At 46.4% G+C, this 20,493-nt stretch overlaps 1 protein-coding gene across 1 annotated transcript in view; it reads right to left on the bottom strand.

Annotated features, from left to right (window-relative positions):
* LRP8 (LDL receptor related protein 8) overlaps nucleotides 1-20,493 on the bottom strand; it is a 534,355-nt gene that overhangs the window by 143,400 nt on the left and 370,462 nt on the right. Inside the window, 1 exon segment of the mRNA XM_030207129.1 lies at nucleotides 15,835-15,963. Within this exon segment, the coding sequence (XP_030062989.1) occupies nucleotides 15,835-15,963 (129 nt within the window).

The raw sequence follows: 20,493 nt of genomic DNA on the forward strand, positions 1-20,493 counted from the left end.
CCCGCGCTGCCCTCAATGAATCATAATTTTCTGCTACTGGGTCTTTAATGTATTGTCTCTTTGCCTGTCTAAACTGGCGCTCTTGAGTTAGGATCCCCTTTGCGATCTGACGATTTCTCTGGCTCACATAGGCTATTATGTCTCCTCTTAGCACAGCTTTGGCAGCTGCCCAGAAAAGAACTGGGTCTTCCGCATGCTGGGCATTAAAGGTGCTATATTCCTCCCATTTTTTAAGAAGATATTTCTGAAATTCCGGGGAGGAATATAGATAGGCCGGGAAGCGCCAGTGTCTCGCTGTTTGATAGAATGGCTGTGCTTCCAGGTCTATCCAGACCATAGCATGATCTGACAGCTCCTCGGGCCCTATCCTTGCTGCCTGGACCTGCGAGAACAATTCTTGGGAAAGTAGTATGTAAGCTAGTCTGGATTGTGTACGGTGGACTCTTGATGTATGAGTATAATCGTTCTCATCCATGTTCAGCAGCCGCCATGGATCAACTAACCCTGCAGCTTGACAAAAGGATTCTAGCAGTGTGGGCCCCTCAAGCTCCCCTCTTCTCTTTGGTCCTGTACGATCCAGCCCCCAGTCAAATACCTGGTTCATGTCCCCTGCTATCATTTTGGGCAGATCTGGGTATTGTTGGCACTTGCTTAATAACTGTGAGTAAAACTGTTTGTTCATCCCAGTTGGTGAATAGACGGCCACCAGAAGTCTATCTCTGCCCTGCAGGTGTATCTTTACTCCAACATATCTCCCCTCACTATCTTTGAATAAGGGCGTTACTTGACAGGCCAAAGCTTTATGTATTAAAATTGCTACCCCTCCTTTTCTGCCTACCGCTGGGGAACAGTACATCTCCCCCACCCACTGTTTTTTTTTTAACTTTTCATGCTCCTCTTGGGAGAGTCTCGTCTCTTGAACGCAGGCTATCTGGGCCCCATGACGCTTCAAAGCCTCCAATATCTTTGTTCTTTTTATTGGGGTCGTGATCCCACAAACGTTCCAGGAGATCACACGAACCTCACTCCCCCGTGGCTTGCTCAAAACTCTTGTCTGGTGTTGCAGTCATAGTATCCTCTCTGCATTCCCGGGAGAGCCCAGCCTCCCTCCCAGGGAATCTTCCCGTTAAATTCTTAAGGTCGCTGTCCTTACACTTTTTCTCATGCCCCCGCCCTTTCTTTCTCAAGTGTTCTTTATTACAAGTGCCCCACCTTTCACTGCCCCAATTGCACACAAAACTGGTTCTGCTACCCCCCCAACTACCCCTTCCCATGCCCTCCCTCTTCTTCTTCTGACCCCTACCTCCCCCCATGGCTCCCCTCTGTCGTCCCACCCCTCCCCCGTTCCTCTTCCCTCCCTTTATTGTCCCTCCCTTCTCTGTGGCCCAACCCATCTCTCTCTGGGTGGGTAATCGGGGTTTCTGTGCCTCCGGGCCCCAACTCTAGCATAATCATGGCAGCCCCTCCATAACCAATCTTAGGCATCAAACCCTGAATCCCTGTGTGGGTTCTCTACTATATTGTACTAACACTCCAACATAGCAATAAACATATAATACATTACATTAGGTAAATTATTTCTCTTTCTCTCCTCTGTCAGGCCTGTTTTTCTTGTCTTCCAAGTCCTCCACGTGGTGTTGTGCTGCAGAGACTGTGCTGCAAAACTTCCATTTGCCTTCACTCTTGACTTTAAGTACCGCTGGGTATATTAGCATAAATGGTACTTGCATTTCATGAAGTCGCTGACACCATGGAGTAAATTTTTTTCTCTGCTCCTGCAGTGCTGCCGAATAGTCCTGGTAAATTCGGACTTGGTGTCCATTGTATTTAAGTTCCTGGCGTTTTTGTCTATAGCCTTGCAAGATTTCTACTTTGTGCACGTAGTTGTGCACTTTGACTATAACTGTTCTTGGGTTTTTCTTTCCCTCTTGATATCTTCCCACCCGGTGGGCCCGTTCCAAACAAATCTTGCCCGCGTGGTCAGATAACGCGAATTCTTCTGCTAGCCACTTTTCCAACACGGACGCTAGCGCTTGGTCTGGGACCACTTCTGGGAGGCCCACCAGCCGCAAATTTCCCCGTCGCGATCTGTTCTCTAGGTCATCCAGTTGAACCTTCAGCCGCTCCACGTTTGCTGTAAGGTCTGTTACTTGGCGCGCGGTGGGGCCCGACGCGTCTTCGACGTCCGAGACTCGCTTTTCAAGCTCCCCCGTTCTCTGCACAGTGTCCGTGAGGAGCGACTCTAAGTTTGCGGTGCGCACGCATAATTGTTCTAGTTTCTGCACCATCACCTCTTCCATCACGTCTCTGAGCTGTTTTAACTGCTCCTCTGTGAACGCGGCGTTCCCGCTCATCGCCGGGCCTTCCTCCACACCGCTTGCTACCTTGGGTTTGTCTTTTTCTTTTTTCGTGCTTCTGCTGGCCATCGCTCTTGCTGGAGTGCTCAGAAACTTTTCCATAAAGGTTCTCCGCTATGTTTTTATGATTTAAGGGCTCTTGCCTTATAATATAATCGTCTAAATTTCAGGTTTCAGGGGTCAGGGCCTCGGAGCTCACGAAACCACGTCTGCCTCCTTTCAGAGCATCACGTGACCCCCCATACCTTTTTTATTGGACATAACTTAATACATTTCTTGATTAGCTTTCGAAGGTTGCCCTTCTTCCTCAGATCGGAAATAAGCAAATGTGCTAGCTGACAGTGTATATAAGTGAAAACATTCAAGCATTACTATGACAGTCTGACAGGGTGGGAGGAGAGGGGTGGGTAGGAAGTATGCATGGGGACATCAAAGCATATCATTGATATTCTAACAGGGTGGGTGTGGATAGGTGAGGGGAGGGTGATCAACAGAGACATACAGCTTTATGGTTTATAATGGGCTAGGAACCCCAGATCCTTGTTAAGTCCTTTCTGTTGGGTGTTAAAATATTCAATCATTCTGACTTCAAAGGTCTTACGTTCTTGTATGGTTTTAAAGTTACCTTTGAGGATTCTCACTGTGAAGTCACTGGTACAGTGTCCTGGTCCTGTAAAATGTTGACCAACAGGCGTGGGAACCCTGCTGGCACCAGTATTGTTCATATGGATAGGTGAGGGGAGGGTGATCAACAGAGACATACAGCTTTATGGTTTATAATGGGCTAGGAACCCCAGATCCTTGTTAACAGAAAGGACTTAACAAGGATCTGGGGTTCCTAGCCCATTATAAACCATAAAGCTGTATGTCTCTGTTGATCACCCTCCCCTCACATATCCACACCCACCCTGTTAGAATATCAATGATATGCTTTGATGTCCCCATGCATACTTCCTACCCACCCCTCTCCTCCCACCCTGTCAGACTGTCATAGTAATGCTTGAATGTTTTCACTTATATACACTGTCAGCTAGCACATTTGCTTATTTCCGATCTGAGGAAGAAGGGCAACCTTCGAAAGCTAATCAAGAAATGTATTAAGTTATGTCCAATAAATAAGGTATCATCTTATTTTCTTTTCCATGTTTTATTTTGTTTGATTTCTATTGAAAACAAATCGGGGAAACTTTTTCTTCACTCAACGTGTAATTAAACTCTGGAATTCATTGCCAGAGAATGTGGTTAAGGCAGCTAGCTTAGCAGGGTTTAAAAAAGGTTTGGGCAGCTTCCTAAAGGAAAAGTCCATAGACCATTATTAAAATGGACTTGGGGAAAATCCACTGCTTATTTCTGGGATAAGCAGGATAAAATGTAATGAGCTTTTTTGGGATCTTGCCAGGTGTTTGTGACCTGGATTGGCTTGATGGACCTTTGGTCTGTCCCAGTGTGGCAATACTTATGTAGGTGGGAATGGAATGAATCTTAGCGGGGACAAGCAGGTATGGGTTAGATTCCAGTGGTGTGCCTCGACAATGTTTACACCTTGTAAGTGTGCCATGAGATGAAAAAGGTTGAGAATCCCTGACTTAGTCCATGGTACGCTGTCCTCGCTTGGATTTTGAGGCTCTCTTCTTTCTTTGTTTCCTTCTTCTATTGTACTTTTAGTGTATGCTCTGAAAGATCCTCCTCCACTTCTATCCCACTATCAGTTGGTGTACCTCAAGGCTCTGTCTTGGGACCTCTTCTTTTCTCCATCTATACTTATTCCCTTGGTACTCTGATCTCCTCCCATGGATTTCAGTATCATCTTGATGCTGATGACTCCCAGATGTATCCTCTTCACACCAGAAATTTCAGCAGGAAATTTCTTCAGGGAAAGGTTGGTAGATGCGAGGATTGTGTCTGAATTCAAGAGAGCATGGGACAAGCACATGGGACCTCGCAGGGAGAGGAAGAGATGGTACATATTATGGATGGGCAGACTGGATGGGCCATATGGGCTTTATCTGCCATCATTTTGTACATTTCCATTTATAAAAACAAAACAGCAGCAAGTTTGAGTAGAGTGAGATGTTCCCATCTGGTGCTACTCATGGAAGGATCACATTTGGACACATGAATGACCAGCATTCAGATGAATTCTTCAGATGACATTGGTTTCAATTTAACTTTGTTTCTTCTGATCCATTTATATCAGAGGATCTTAACCCAGTCATAGGCAGTCAAGTTTTCAGGATACCCACAATGAATATACATGAGTTAGATTTGCATACAATGTAGCCAGTGCATGCAAATTCATTGTGACTATCCTGAAAACCGAACTAGCTAGGTGTGCCTTGAGGACTGGGTTGAGAATCCCTATCCGATAATATATTTATTGCTAAGTGCTCTCAGCAGGGGTTCATACAAAAGCTGGAATTAGCTTGTTTTTAATTTTATAAACAAAAGTTTACAACATTCTATTTAAATGATCAGATCACAGCTCCATTTTGATTAATCCCAATCCATTTCCTAACAAAGAAATTAAAATGAAAGGGGAAAGTAAACAAAGGCAGTGAACAGTAAGCCCAGTTTCCCCTCAGAACATGCACCAAAATTATATTTCTGTAGAAATGGAACAGAATTTTAAATTACAAGCTTTTACTATGTACTTCGGTGCTTTTGTTTTCGGGTGCCTCAGTGGTGCAAATGTAAGATAGGTCAACCAATATAAGAACTTGTGACTAGATCTCGAAACCTCCCAAAGGACTAACTTTGGCTTATTTGTTAGGGGAAGGGACGCTATGTCTATGAACCATTCTGTAATTTACACATCATGGATTGTGCTTTCTGACCTGTGAATTGTTTCTATGCGTTCTTGTGGAGGAGTGGCCTAGTGGTTAGGGTGGTGGACTTTGGTCCTGGGGAACTGAGTTCGATTCCCAGCACAGGCAGCTCCTTGTGACTCTGGGCAAGTCACTTAACCCTCCATTGCCCCATGTAAGCCACATTGAGCCTGCCATGAGTGGGAAAGCGCAGGGTACAAATGTAACAAAAATAAAATAGATACTATTGGAGATTCTACATGGAATGTTGCTACTATTGGAGATTCTACATGGAATGTTGCTATTCCACTAGCAACATTCCATGGCTGCGCAGGCTTCTGTTTCTGTGAGTCTGACGTCCTGCACGTACGTGCAGGACGTCAGACTCACAGAAGCAGAAGCCTGCGCGGCCACATTGGTGATCTGCAAGGGCCGACTTCTACATGGAATGTTGGAACATTCCATGTAGAATCTCAAATAGTAGCAACAGTGGAGGAGTGGCCTAGTGGTTAGGGTGGTGGACTTTGGTCCTGGGGAACTGAGGAACTGAGTTCGATTCCCAGCACAGGCAGCTCCTTGTGACTCTGGGCAAGTCACTTAACCCTCCATTGCCTGCCGTATTGAGCCTGCCATGAGTGGGAAAGTGCGGGGTACAAATGTAACAAAAAATAAAAAAAATTGTGTGATCCATGTTTTCACTAATGGGCCAGCTGTGCCCTCCCATACCATCATCCCTCATTTGAGGTTACAAATATACCAACTGCTAATGCCAAATATTTAATTTTTTTTTTGGGAGGGGGGGTTACTTGTTTGTTTTATGCAATCCATGGGATTTTTTTTTTTTTTTTTAGATCTTATAGAGTGGTACTGTGTCCTGTTTTATATGGGCCAGACTTTTTTTTTTTTAAAAAGAAATTACCCATGTAAGAAAGAATAGTTTGACGACTCTCTTATATTCTGGTGCTGGTTCCTGTTATACTACTATCTTGCAGTTTTTGTAGATAGATATGTCTAAAAACTCATTCACTCAAGTAAATGGTTTCTGGAATTTGCCCTCTCCGTGTGTTTGGAATTTAAAAACATTTTTTGATACAGTCTTTAGGAAACTAAGGGGGTCTTTTACTAAAGGTTAGCTCGAGTTATCTGCAGCACCTCCCATTTTATTCCTATGGGCCCTGCTGCAGATAACTCGAGCTAATAGTAAAAGACCCCTTATGAGGTTAATTTTCAAAAGCATCTTTGCAGGTAAAGCTGTGTTTCACGTGACAATATAGGCCTTTTGTAAAATTACACACCTGATATTCATGTTCAGTTATTTATTTTATTTTTTACATTTGTATCCCACATTTTCCCACCTATTTGTAGGCTCAATGTGGCTTACATACCGTGTTTCCCCGAAAATAAGACACTGTCTTATATTAATTTTTGCCCCCCAAAATGCGCTAGGTCTTATTTTCAGGGGCTGTCTTATTTTTCGGGGAAACATCGGGGTTGGATCGGGGTTGGCCCACCCGCCCTCCGTCGCTCCCGGAACTAACCTTAAATGCCTCCTTTCACCTTCGCAGCAAGCAGCAGCAGGGCAGGCCATTCCTTCCTTCCATGTCCCGCCCTCGCCTGACGTAACGTCCATGAGGGCGGGGCACGGAAGGAAGGAGAGGTCTGCCCTGCTGCTGCTTGCTGCGAAGGTGAAAGGACTGGGAGGCGTTTAAGGTTAGTTCCGGGAGCGACGGAGGGTGGGGGGGGGGGGGGGGGCGGCCCGGGTGTGGCCTTGTCCGGCTCTCGGCAGCCCTGCTTTCATACAAAAATTTGCTAGGTCTTACTTTCGGGGCAGGCCCTTATATCTACCAATTCAGGAAAACCTCTACTAGGTCTTATTTTCGGGGGATGTCTTACTTTCGGGGAAACAGGGTAGTACCGGAGAGGCCTTTGCAGGCTCCGGTGTGAACAAATACAGGGTGATGTTGTGGTAAGATAAAGTTCATGTGGCACATCCACATTAGCGCTTATTATCAGGGTTACACCTGTACAGTACTACTACTACTACTACTACTATTTAGCATTTCTATAGCGCTACAAGGCATACGCAGCGCTGTACAAACATAGAAGAAAGACAGTCCCTGCTCAAAGAGCTTACAATCTAATAGACAAAAAAATAAATAAAGTAAGCAAATCAAATCAATTAATGTGAACGGGAAGGAAGAGAGGAGGGTAGGTGGAGGCGAGTGGTTACGAGTCAAAAGCAATGTTAAAGAGGTGGGTTTTCAGTCTAGATTTAAAGGTGGCCAAGGATGGGGCAAGACGTAGGGGCTCAGGAAGTTTATTCCAGGCGTAGGGTGCAGCGAGACAGAAGGCGCGAAGTCTGGAGTTGGCAGTAGTGGAGAAGGGAACAGATAAGAAGGATTTATCCATGGAGCGGAGTGCACGGGAAGGGGTGTAGGGAAGGACGAGTGTGGAGAGATACTGGGGAGCAGCAGAGTGAATACATTTATAGGTTAGTAGAAGAAGTTTGAACAGGATGCGAAAACGGATAGGGAGCCAGTGAAGGGTCTTGAGGAGAGGGGTAGTATGAGTAAAGCGACCCTGGCGGAAGATGAGACGGGCAGCAGAGTTTTGAACCGACTGGAGAGGGGAGAGGTGACTAAGTGGGAGGCCAGCAAGAAGCAGATTGCAGTAGTCTAAACGAGAGGTGACAAGGGTGTGGATGAGGGTTTTGGTAGAGTGCTCGGAAAGAAAGGGGCGGATTTTACGGATGTTGTAAAGAAAGAAACGACAGGTCTTGGCGGTCTGCTGGATATGAGCAGAGAAGGAGAGAGAAGAGTCAAAGATGACCCCAAGGTTTCGAGCTGAGGAGACAGGGAGAATGAGAGAGCCATCACAGAAATAGAAAAAGGGGGGAGCGGGGAGGTGGGTTTGGGGGGGAAAATGAGAAGCTCGGTTTTGGTCATATTTAATTTCAGGTGGCGTTGAGACATCCAGGCAGCAATGTCAGACAAGCACACTGAAACTTTGGTTTGGATGCAAGGTGAGATATCAGGGGTAGAAAGGTAGATTTGGGAGTCATCAGCATAGAGGTGGTAGGAAAAGCCATGGGATGAGATTAATGAACCAAGGGAAGAAGTGTAGATAGAAAAGAGGAGGGGACCAAGAACAGAACCCTGAGGTACGCCGACAGGCAGAGGGATAGAAGTAGAAGAGGATCCACCAGAGTGAACACTAAAGGTGCGGAGGGAGAGGTAGGAAGAGAACCAGGAAAGGACAGAGCCCTGGAATCCAAGTGAGGACAGGGTATCGAGAAGTATGCTGTGATCGACAGTGTCAAAAGCAGCGGAAAGATCAAGAAGAATGAGGATGGAATATTGACCTCTGGATTTAGCCAGTAATAGGTCATTGGAGACTTTAGTAAGCGCAGTTTCGGTTGAGTGGAGAGGGCGAAAACCAGATTGTAATGGGTCAAGAATAGCATGTGAGGAGAGAAAATCAAGGCAGCGGCGGTGAACAGCACGCTCAAGTAATTTGGAGAGAAAAGGAAGGAGGGAGATGGGTCGGTAATTAGAGGGACAAGTAGGGTCAAGTGAAGGCTTCTTAAGGAGAGGTGTGACCACAGTATGTTTAAAGGCAGCAGGGACAGTCGCAGTGGAAGTGAGAGGTTGAGAATGTGACAGATAAAAGGAATAAGAGTAGGAGAGATGGCATTAAGAAGGTGGGTGGGAATGGGATCAGAGGAACAGGTGGTACATTTTGAGGAAGAAAGGAGAAGTGTAGTTTCCTCAATAGTAACTTCAGGAAAGGAGGAAAGGGAATGAGGGGAAGGAGAGAGAGGGGAACGGACTAGTGGAGGGAGAGCTGGTGAGGTAGAGAAAGCAAGGTTTATCTTTTGAACCTTGTTGTGAAAGAATTCAGCAAGGGTCTGAGGAGATAATGAAGGTGGAGTTGGGGGAGGGGGCACCTTGAGGAGAGAGTTCAATGTGGTGAAGAGAAGTCGAGGATTAGAGCCAAGAGAGTTGGTCAGTTGGATATAATAATCCTGTTTGGCACGTAAAAGAGCAGATTGGAAGGAGGTCAGCATGAACTTAAAGTGTAAGAAATCAGCAAGGGCCCGAGATTTCCGCCAGAGGCGTTCGGCGGAGCGGGTACAGGAACGTAGGTAGCGGATATTAGAAGTCAGCCAAGGTTGGGGTTTTGTACGCCTTACAGGGCGGGTCATCAAAGGTGCAAGAGTGTCTAAGGCAGAGGATAGAGTATTGTTGTAAGAAGAAACAGCCTCGTTGACAGACGTGGATGGTGCCACAGTAGAGAGGAGGTTTGAAACATGGGAGGATAGAGATGAAGGGTCAATGTCGTGAAGATTCCTAGATAAATTAGATAGGATAGGATGGGACTGGGAGGGAGGGAGATTTAAGTGTGAAAGTTATAAGATGGTGATCAGAGAGGGGAAGATCGGAGGCAAGGAAACTAGAGGGTGAACAGTTGGAGGAGAAGATGAGATCAAGACAGTGACCATTTTGATGAGTGGGGGAGGTGGAGCATAGTTGGAGATTAAAGGACGACGTTAAAGCGAGTAACTTGGAAATATAAGAGTTGGAAGGATCATTAGCAGGAATATTAAAGTCACCAAGGATGAGAGAGGGGGAGGAAGGATCATGGAAGAAGGCAAGCCAGGCATCAAAGGATGTACAGGTTGTGTTTGTGTGTGTGCGTGCACGTGTCTAACTTTACTCAGACTGAGCAAAGGTGTTCCTGGAGAGGGGTAACAGGGGAGGCTTAGCATACTTTTTAAATTCAGTCATGTGTGTGTAAAATTTGTGTGTGCATGTGCGTGATGTCAGTGTATAAATTCTCTGGAGTAATTTTCAAAGGAGAAGTTTTAAAAATTCCATTTTTTAAATTTGTGAAGCCTGCAAAGGAGGAAGCATGCGCATATTTTGTTTCCAAAGACGCACAATAAATTACCCTCTATGTTGTCCAGCTATAGGAGGAAAAATCAGGATATGACAAGGTGAACATTATTATTCGATTATGTAACTCCAAACATATAGGCGCCATCTTCCTTCAGTTTGTTGCCACTGACACTGAGTGGTCATTTAACAGCAAATATCTACCGCCATTGTAACCCAAAGCTCCCTTTCTACAAAACAACTGTATAATGCGCTCTTTAACAGCTGAAGTCTTGCGAGGCCGCCCTTGTAAGTCTCGGCAGCCATTTTAAAGAAGATGCGGCAGGAGGAGGCTCAGCGCCGGGAGCGGGCAGGAAAGACTGGGGATCTTTCCTGCCCCGAATAATCCACTAGACCACCAGGGTGGGACCCTGCGGCTCGGGGGACCGGGGAGGAGGTCTGGAATAGGTGGGTGGGGAGGATACGGTTAAAAAAAAAGTTGTACTTTCAAACATGCTGGCTTGTGCATACAGATGTACACAGAGAAAGTATAATAAGGGAATAACTTTTCATAGGTAGAATAGTAATTTGTTATAAATCGTAATCGGTGTGTCATTTGGAGGGGCTGGTTATAGGGACACCCTAACCCTGTTATATTGGTGCAGAGATTTGTTTTCTCCTGGTAGAGGGCTCCTAAAACAGGCATCATGTTTTGAGAATCAGATGCTCAATATTCAGAGTTTGTATTTATTTACTTATCAATGGCATTTTATCCCACATTAAACATGAATTCGATTGGAACCTGGGAGCATTTAAAATCTTTTTTTTTCCTGGAGAATGCAATGCATTGCCCCCCCCCCCCGGCTCTCTCCCCGGGTATAGCCAGCTCTGCAATTTTTTTTTGGGGGGGGGAGGAGTGCAGAGGTGGACTGGGCCCCCCTCCTCCCAAATTGCAGGGCTGGCTATACCCGGGGAGAGAGCCTGTTAAACATTTACCAGCACATCACTGGACCAAAGTATTATACACCTTTACCCCTTACAAATCCTAAAAGTGGCATTTGTACAGACAGAAAATTAACTCAACCTTGGGGCTTTTTCTGGTGCTTCTCATCTTTCTATGTTAAATACCTGTCTTAACCACAAACGTGGCAAACCGATAATACACTTAAAGGAAGATAAGGTGATGAAAGTAGACTGTGGCGAAAGATACTCGTGGGATTTTCTAGGGTGCTAACCACAGTCAGCTCAAATAGAATTCACAATTAAAAATTTGCCTTGGTTATTTTAGCTGTGACTTTTGTCAAAAAGAAACTGTGTATGGGGAGCTGGGGAGGACATGATATGGTCCTGAATTTCCCAACGAAGCCGTCCTTTAGAGATGATACACTCCCATCTATATCATTCAACTTCACATATGTAACACCCACCCATCATCTTCATTTCTCCCTACTTATAACAAACTTTTTATCCTTCTGTCTGAAAACTTCCAAGATCAATCTCTGCCGCTAACGGCCAGTTGGAAAGTTTCCAGACCCTGAATATCACCCAAGACAGTCTGGTGTGTGTGGAGATAGTATCTAAGCACATTATACAGGTACTGTGTATGCAGCTCGCATGGCTCCCTCCTAGGATACATCATTTTTCTTTCCCTCAGTGACTGAAGAGAACCAGCTATTGATTTATGTACTCTAAATAGCAAGATTAATAACAACAACTGTGAAAAGCAAATAAAGACAGCCTTTGTAAATACTCTAACCAATAAACTGTGGTATGGGAAGGGAAGGGGAATGGGACTTGATCTACCGCCTTTCTGAGGTTTTTGTAACTACATTCAAAGCAGGTTTACGTACATTCAGGTACTAATTTTGTACCAGGGGCAATGGAGGGTTAAGTGACTTGCCCAGAGTCACAAGGAGCTGCAGTGGGAATCGAACTCAGTTCCCCAGGATCAAAGTCCACTGCACTAACCACTAGGCTACTCCTCCGCTTGGCCAATGCAAGGTTTGAAATTCTGAAAAAATATATATATATATTCTTTACTTTCTAATGCTTCACCCTATTAACCCATCAGTGGCAGTTTCTCTACTGCTGCAGTAAATGGTAGCATAGGAAAAAACTGCCACACCTAATTATTCCATGCAGCTTTCCTCTTAAGGCATTTTTCATGGACAGAAATCTGAAAGAGAGAAACTTTTTGCTGCAGAAACAAATGAACAGTCCCACAAGAGCCCAGCGTCTAAAAATGTAATTCCAAAATTTTTTTTATATACATGTGTTTATGGTGTAATTAATTATGGACCTCAGCGGCGACTCATTTCATAAGAGCCAGAATATCTCTTAGCTCGCCAAGCCTCTTCACTACTACTACTTAACATTTCTAAAGCGCTACTAGGGTTACGCAGCGCTGTACAATTCAACATAGAGGGACGGTCCCTGCTCAAAGAGCTTACAATCTAATAGACAAGTGAACGGTAAGTCCGATAGGGGCAGTCAAATTGGGGCAGTCTGGATTTACTGAACGGTAAGTGTTAGGTGCCGAACGCAGCATTGAAGAGGTGGGTTTTAAGTAAAGACTTGAAGATGGGCAGGGAGGGGGCTCGGCTTAAGGGCTCAGGAAGGTTGTTCCAAGCATAGGGTGAGGCGAGGCAGAATGAGTGGAGCCTGGAGTTGGCGGTGGTGGAGAAGGGTACTGAGAGGAGGGATTTGTCCTGTGAACGGAGGTTACGGGCGGGAACGTAAGGGGAGATGAGGGTAGAAAGGTAGTGAGGCGCAGCAGACTGGGTGCATTTGTAGGTAAGAAGGAGAAGCTTGAATTGAATGCGGTATCTGATTGGAAGCCAGTGAAGTGACCTGAGGAGAGGGGTGATATGAGTGTATCGGTTCTGGCGGAATATAAGACGTGCAGCAGAGTTCTGAACAGATTGAAGGGGGGATAGATGGCTAAGTGGGAGGCCGGTGAGGAGTAAGTTGCAGGTCCAAAATAATTTTTATATCAAATTTATTAGTTTACATTTTTTAAAGTATTTTTGCAAACTTTTAGAAACTTTAAACAATTTCATATCCCATCTTAAATCTTTACTTTTTTATCTCATATATGGAGAAAACTTTTACAAGAATGACTTAGCTTTGCTCGAAGTCATAAACAAAAGGACCGCTGGCCGACATGCAGCACGTTTCGCACTGCGTGGACCGGACATTGACGCAGTAAAAGTGAAACATGCCGAATGTCGGCCAGCGGTCCGTTTGTTTCTGACTGCAAGGAAAGCGAAGTCATTTTTGTAACAGTTTCTGGGGTATGCGATGAAGCTACAATGTAGTAAATTTAAAACAAATTGGAGAAAATGTTTCTTCACTCAACGTGTAATTAAACTCTGGAATTCGTTGCCAGAGAATGTAGTAAAGGCGGTTAGCTTAGCAGGTGGCTGCCTTCAGGTATGTGCTGAGTTTTAAAAGGTTTGGACGGCTTCCTAAAGGAAAAGTCCATAGACCGTTATTAAATGAACTTGGGGAAAATCCACTATTTCTGGGATAAGCAGTATAAAATGTTTTCTACTTTTCGGGATCTTGCCAGGTATTTGTAATCTGGATTGGCCACTGTTGGAAACAGGATGCTGGGCTTGATGGACCTTTGGTCTTTCCCAGTATGGCAATACTTATGTACTTATGTCTAAGGTCCTTTCTCAGCAGTTCATAAGTACATAAGTATTGCCATACTGGGAAAGACCAAAGGTCCATCAAGCCCAGCATCCTGTTTCCAACAGTGGCCAATCCAGATTACAAATACCTGGCAAGATCCTGAAAAGTACAAAACATTTTATACTGCTTATCCCAGAAATAGTGGATTTTCCCCAAGTTCATTTAATAACAGTCTATGGACTTTTCCTTTAGGAAGCCGTCCAAACCTTTTTAAACTCAGCACATACCTGAAGGCAGCCACCTGCTAAGCTAGTGGAATAGCAGCAACATTCCATGTAGAATCTCAAATAGTAGCAGCAGTGGAAGAGTAGCCTAGTGGTTAGGGTGGTGGACTTTGGTCCTGAGGAACTGAGTTCGATTCCCACTTCAAGCACAGGCAGCTCCTTGTGACTCTGGGCAAGTCACTTAACCCTCTATTGCCCGCCGCATTGAGCCTGCCATGAGTGGGAAAGCGCGGGGTACAAATGTAACAAAAAAAAAATATAAAGAAAGCAAAGGAGGACAGTCTCTGCAACAAAACATGGAAGTGAGACAAGTGCTTGGCGGGATTTTTTGGTATGTACAATTTCATTTATTTATAAAATTGCCTGTGATGACATTTGTAACTGTCATTTTCACAATGGCACATTGACATTTCACGTGGTTTCATATATATAAGTGTTGTTGCATTTTCATCTATATAATTTTATGTATATACATTCCTGTATGCATATCATTTTTTTTTTTTGCAGTGTTGTGTGTTTCATACATATATATATTTGTATTTACCCTTATGTTTATATTTTTATTTCTCTTTTGTACTTGCAATATCATGTCTTATAGTGTTATATTTTTTATTGTATATTTATATTTTGTAGTTTATGTTTTTAGATCCCTGAGGAAGGCGTTTAGCCGAAACACGGAACGTGTAGTGTCCCCAATAAACTTTGTTTTGGTGCTCTTACCACTGTGCATTGGGCTGGTCATTTGGACTTGGTTCACTTCCACCCTTGAGTGCTTTGCTTTGCTTGGCGGGATTTTGTTTGCAGAAAGCAGAGAAAACCAATAAGCAGCCAAGTCACACTGCAGTGCAGGGAACTCGCGATGTGATGTGCTCAACGGGCAAAACGCGGGAACGGAAGAGACTTTCTTCTACTGGAACTGTGAACGAGTAGGGCTGAGTGTAGATAAAGAAAGGGGTTGGGAGTGTGAAGAAAATGAGGAATAGGGTGTATTAATGTTCTAAAGAAGAGGATTAGTGGGGGAGGGGCGTGGAGTGGGAGCTAAAGTGGAAGGAGATTCATGGGAGGGGGACTGAGTAGAGATGAGAGAGCGATAACTTGTGGGGAGGTTGTATTCCTTCATGTGGAGTATGAAAAGAAGGGTTTAAAAAAAAACTATTTGAAATTAAATATGGGTCACAGGAAAAAAATTATAACAAAAATTATATATCTATATAGATAGATAGATATTTATTTATATCAAACATATAAAAGGCGAGTGTCATACTCACTCGCAAATGCACAGTAGAGACTTCCCTCTCTGCCCCGCCCCTGCATCAATACGTGATGAGGGGGGCGGGACACAGCGGGAAGTCTCTACTGCGCATGCCGCAGATGTACTCGCAACCGCTCCACCCTCCCTCTCCCCCCTCCCGAGGTCACTGCTACCGCTCCCCCCACCCGGAGTCGCCGCCACCGCCGCCCCTCCACCCGGCCCGAGCACTGTCTTTCTTATTGAACTTACATCGCACCACGCAGACGCAGCAGGCCCATCAGCAAAGCTGCCGTCGGGACGGGCTTCCTTCTCTGCCTGTGTCCCGCCCTCTGTTACGTCACACGAGGGCGGGACACAGGCAGAGAAGGAAGCCCGTCCCGATGGCAGCTTTGCTGATGGGCCTGCTGCGTCTGCGTGGTGCGATGTAAGTTCAATAACAGACAGTGCTCGGGCCGGGGGGGGGGGGGGCGAGCAGCGGTGATCTCGGGGGGGGGGGCCTCGGAACCCCCCCCATTCCAAAACTAGCCCGTTTACACGGGCTCAATGGCTAGTACATATATAGATAGGTAAGGTTTATACAGTCTGCGTGTATTTCTAGCTTTCACAGTTTTTCTGTGTGTGGCTTACCTGTCCTGCAACCAGCCTCATCGACTCCACTTTCACAGTCATTCTCCCCATCACATCTCCAGGAAAATGGGATGCATTTGTTGCTAGAGCCTCCACAGCTTAATTTTTCAGGTGCACACACTTGCTTGACTGCAAAAAACACATACACAGAAAGAAACAAATAAGATACGTCTATTTCTAGACATTACGGCAATCTTCCCTTAAATGCCCAGTTTTGTGACAGTCGTTCTGTGTTCTCTCATTATATAAAGGCCCAAAGCAAATTAATCGCTTTAGAATCTATGTGCAAACAGAAAAGCTTTAGCAAGGAATTTTAGGGTCATTCCATTCCAGAAACTGTCGAACCGATGACTCTCTGCTCAGAATATGCAGCTGAGCTGCAGATTTTCTTGCACGGAGCAATTTCTACATTTTGTGACACGTGCAAACATAGGCATGCTTATAGGGCTTCTGACCATCCTCAGCTCAGTTTTCATAAGAGGTTTCGATTAGTCTCAGCATAAGGGGAGAGAAGCATTTATCAGAAATACTACGAAAAGAAGTTTTGTCCTCTTCTGCAAACAAAATGACATTCCCCATAATTGTAGGATAGACAACAGCAGGGGCATAGCCAGACTTCGGTGGGAGGGGGGGTCCAGAGCCCGAGGTGAGGGGGGCACATTTTAGCCCCTCCCCCGGCACTGCCGACCCCGTCATTTTTGACCCGCCTTGCTGCCACCGCCACCAGCTTTCATCCCCCCGACGACCCTCTCGATCCCCCCTCCCGCCGCCAACCCTCCCCCGCCGCCACCGGCTACCTTTGCTGGCAGGGGACCCCCAACCCCCCGCCAGCCGAGGTCCTCTTCTTCTGGCGCAAGGCTTCGTTCTGTTTCTGTGAGTCTGACGTCCTGCACGTTGTACGTTGGGGTCCCCCGCCAGCAAAGGTAGCCGACGGCGATGGGGAGGGGGGGGGTCGAGAGGGTGGTCAGCAGGGGGGTCCAGGGCCAAATCTACAGGGGCCCAGGTCCCCGTGGCCCCATGTAGCTACGCCACTGGATAACACTGGAACAGCTCATCCTCATTCCACTTTATGGAAAAGGTATCATGTAAAATATCCAAGATCAACAACCCCCCCCCCCCCCCCCCCACCACAGTATACAAGTCTAAACAAACATAGTAGGGACAACCAACAAACTGGAGTGGAGTGCAGAAATCTGTTTCTCGTAGGAGTCTTATTGGAGTAGGTAAAGGAAACGTTATACATCGAGCTTAACTGGATTTGACAAGGGTCGTGTTTCGGCACTACTGCCTGTATCTGTGAGAGAAACGCCATAAAAAAAACAGCAACAATTTGATAAATTTAGTAAGGGTGATAAATGCTCTGAACTTGAACAATATAACTTCGCATTGATGTAACAGGTTCTTCATGGACAGCAGGATAAAGTCAGCCACATGTAGGTGACAACCCGATGGCACCCCATGAAGGGAATTACTCTCCAAGAGCTCAGAAAGACCTTTTAAAAAAAGGTCCTGAGCATGCATCCACAGCAGGGCCGCCGAGAGGGGGGGGGGCAGGGGGGACAAAAGTCCCCGGGCCCGGCGACACCGCAGTCCGACCCGCCCTCCCTCAGTCGCTCCCAGCACTAACCTTAAACCTAAATGCCTCCTTTCACCACGTTCGCAGCAAGCAGCAGCAGGGCAGGCCACTCCTTCCTTCCGTGTCCCGCCCTCGCCTGACGTAACGTCCGCGAGGGCGGGGCACGGAAGGAAGGAGAGGTCTGCCCTGCTGCTGCTTGCTGCAAACGTGCTGAAAAGAGGCGTTTAAGGTTAGTGCAGGGCCCGGCCCGGTAGCGGGTGGAAGGGGCCCGGTGGCGACGACGAGGACCTCGGGTGGTGGTGGGGGCCCGGGGGCGGCCTTGTCCCGGGCCCAGCTCTGACTCTCAGCGGCCCTGATCCACAGACTCCACCACAGAGCCAGCCCGCTTCCTCCCTCAATTTACTGCATCTACCCTGCTAATAGATGGCTTTTCCTGTTCTCCCAATTTTAACAGACCACATGAGTGTGAAGGGCTTGACCTGGGTATCCTGATGGCGCCACTGACTGGTGGGCAATGTTGTGATTCCTAAAGGAAGATGAGAGGCAGTGTCCTGGGCAAATCGAGCAAGGAGGAAGAGGAGGAGCAGGAGGAGGAATATTTCCTAAATTTGGGGCTTCTATCCCTTCAATGTAAGGAGTTTGAACCCCCTCCATGATACTTGGCACAGTACCAGCAATGCAAGGAAGCAGAACTTGGACCTCTTTGAATCTCCATGCTGAGAGACCTGCAGGGCAGTCCTATGTTGGAGCAGCACCAGCGCTAATGCGCAGAGAGAAGGCAATCCCTAGTGCTGGTGGGAGTGGCTGGCGCCATGCAAACAGTGCCAGCACAGAAAGAAGCCTGTTGTGGGTATTCCCTGGCTCTGAAAGAAGAATATAAAGCTTTGCTGCCATAGGAGCCTTGGGCTGTCCATCTGGGAAGTTGCCAAGGAGACTGGGAGGTGGGACTGAACAGAGCAATGCCTGAATAGTACTGTGTTTGACCAAATCCAGAGCAAGGCTAGAGGAGGCAGAGGCAGCAAGAAGGGCCAGTCTCATCAGGGCCTCAGTGGTCCTGGTTTGTTCTGCCAGGAAATCCTTTAGATAATTTTGCCCGTGTCTTCTTGCCATGGGGACATGTGGCCACAGTGTCTAGTGCAGTCTATGTGGTGTTCTGGTCTGAGCCAGTGGAAGCAGACCTTCATGGGTGTCCAAGGCACTCATCCACTGCGCATATTTTGAAGCCCAGCTTAGAGTCTGCCACTCTTAAAGCAGTGTGGGAAGGCTGGAAACCCTGGTGGTAAGAGGTAACCAATGCTTGGCTTGAGCTCTTCTTGGTGGTTTCCTAAATTCGGGAAAGCGGAAAAACCTATACATGGGCGTAGTGGACACAGTAGACAGAGAGGAAGTGAGCTGGCTCTGCAGTAGGGGAGGTTGATGCATGCTCGGGATCTTTTTAAAAGGTCTTTCTGAGCTCTTGGAGAGTAATTCTGTACAAGGGGCACTATTGGATGACATCGCCTACATGTGACTGACTCATCTTGCTTATTCATGGGGAAAAGTTTCTCATCAAGTAACATAGTAGATGACGGCAGAAAAAGACCTGCACGGTCCACCCAGTCTGCCCAACAAGATAAACTCACATGTGCTATTTTTTGTGTATACCTTACCTTGATTTGTACCTGTCTTTTTCAGGGCACAGACCGTTAAGTCTGCCCAGCACTATCCCCGCCTCCCAACCACCAGCCCAGCTTCTGGGGATCCCTTCCTTCTGAGCAGGATTCCTTTATGTTTGTCCCACGCATGTTTGAATTCCGTTACCGTTTTCCTCTCCACCACCTCCCGCGGGAGGGTATTCCAAGTAGAGCAGAGCTAGTAAGAGCTCCTTGATAAGAAACCGCAGCACACATCCCTGACAGGGTAAGAATAAGCCAGCACAGTACAGCCTCTTGCCTCTTCCACTGTGTTTGCCTGCTTGTATGACTGGTGCATCTTATAAGACTAGCAGGATCTCAGTTATATGCTGTTCTGTGGTTTTTAAATGATTGTTCCTGGTAGTGAAGCTTGTGATTGACAAGTTTCATTATTAAAACTTAAAGGTGAGGCCTATGCCCTGAGTTAAGTACCTAGCAGCTCCTCTTTAGAAAGGAAAGAAGAAACAAATATGATACATTTAAAAGTGAGTCCTCCCAACCCCCTCTAGCTTGCCGGGGTATCCAGTCCTGGTCTATGGGAAAGCTGGCCATTCTAGGGAAGCAAAACGAGGGGTAGAAAGTGTCGGTCTGTAAAAGGCAGGTCCAACAACACTGATATCAAATAATAAAAACATATCAAATAATAACACATAAATAATATAAATTGTAACATATCAAATAATATTAACTATCAATTCTAATTTATCTCCTGCCTTTTATTAGCAGACTAGTAAAACAGGCCCGTTTCTGACACAAATGAAACGGGCGCTAGCAAGGTTTTCCTCGGAGTGTGTATGTTTGAGAGTGTGTGTGTGAGAGAGAAAGTGTGTGTGAGAGATGGAGTGTTTGGTCATGGAACTCGGAGGCCCCCCCCCCCCCCCCCCACACACACACACATACTCACTCTGTCTCTCACATACACTCTCTCTCACACACAGACTCACACACACACTCTGTCTCTCACACTCTGTCTCTCTCAGATACACACTCCATCTCTCACCTAAACACTCTCTCTCAAACATACACACTCCGAGGAAAGGGGGGCATGGATCACGCTGGGGAGGAGAGGGAGGGGGGCATGGAACTCATAGGGAAGGGGGGGGGCCAAGAACTCGGAGGGGAGGAGAGAAAGGGAGGAGAGGAGGGAGGGGGGTCTGCAACTCGGACGGAAGGGGGGGCCTGGAACTCGGAGGGGAGGAGAGAGAGGGAAGGAAGGAGGGGGTCATGGAACTCGGAGCCCCCCCCCCCACACACACACACTCACTCTGTCTCTCACATACACTCTATCTCTCTCTCTCACACACACATACACTCTGTCTCTCACACACACTCTCTCTCTCTCTCTGACACAAACACATACACACTCTGTCTCTCTCTCACTCATACAGAGTGTGTATGTGTTTGTGTCAG

The sequence above is a fragment of the Microcaecilia unicolor genome, chromosome 6 (genome assembly GCF_901765095.1).
Source record: "Microcaecilia unicolor chromosome 6, aMicUni1.1, whole genome shotgun sequence".
NCBI lineage: Eukaryota > Metazoa > Chordata > Amphibia > Gymnophiona > Siphonopidae > Microcaecilia > Microcaecilia unicolor.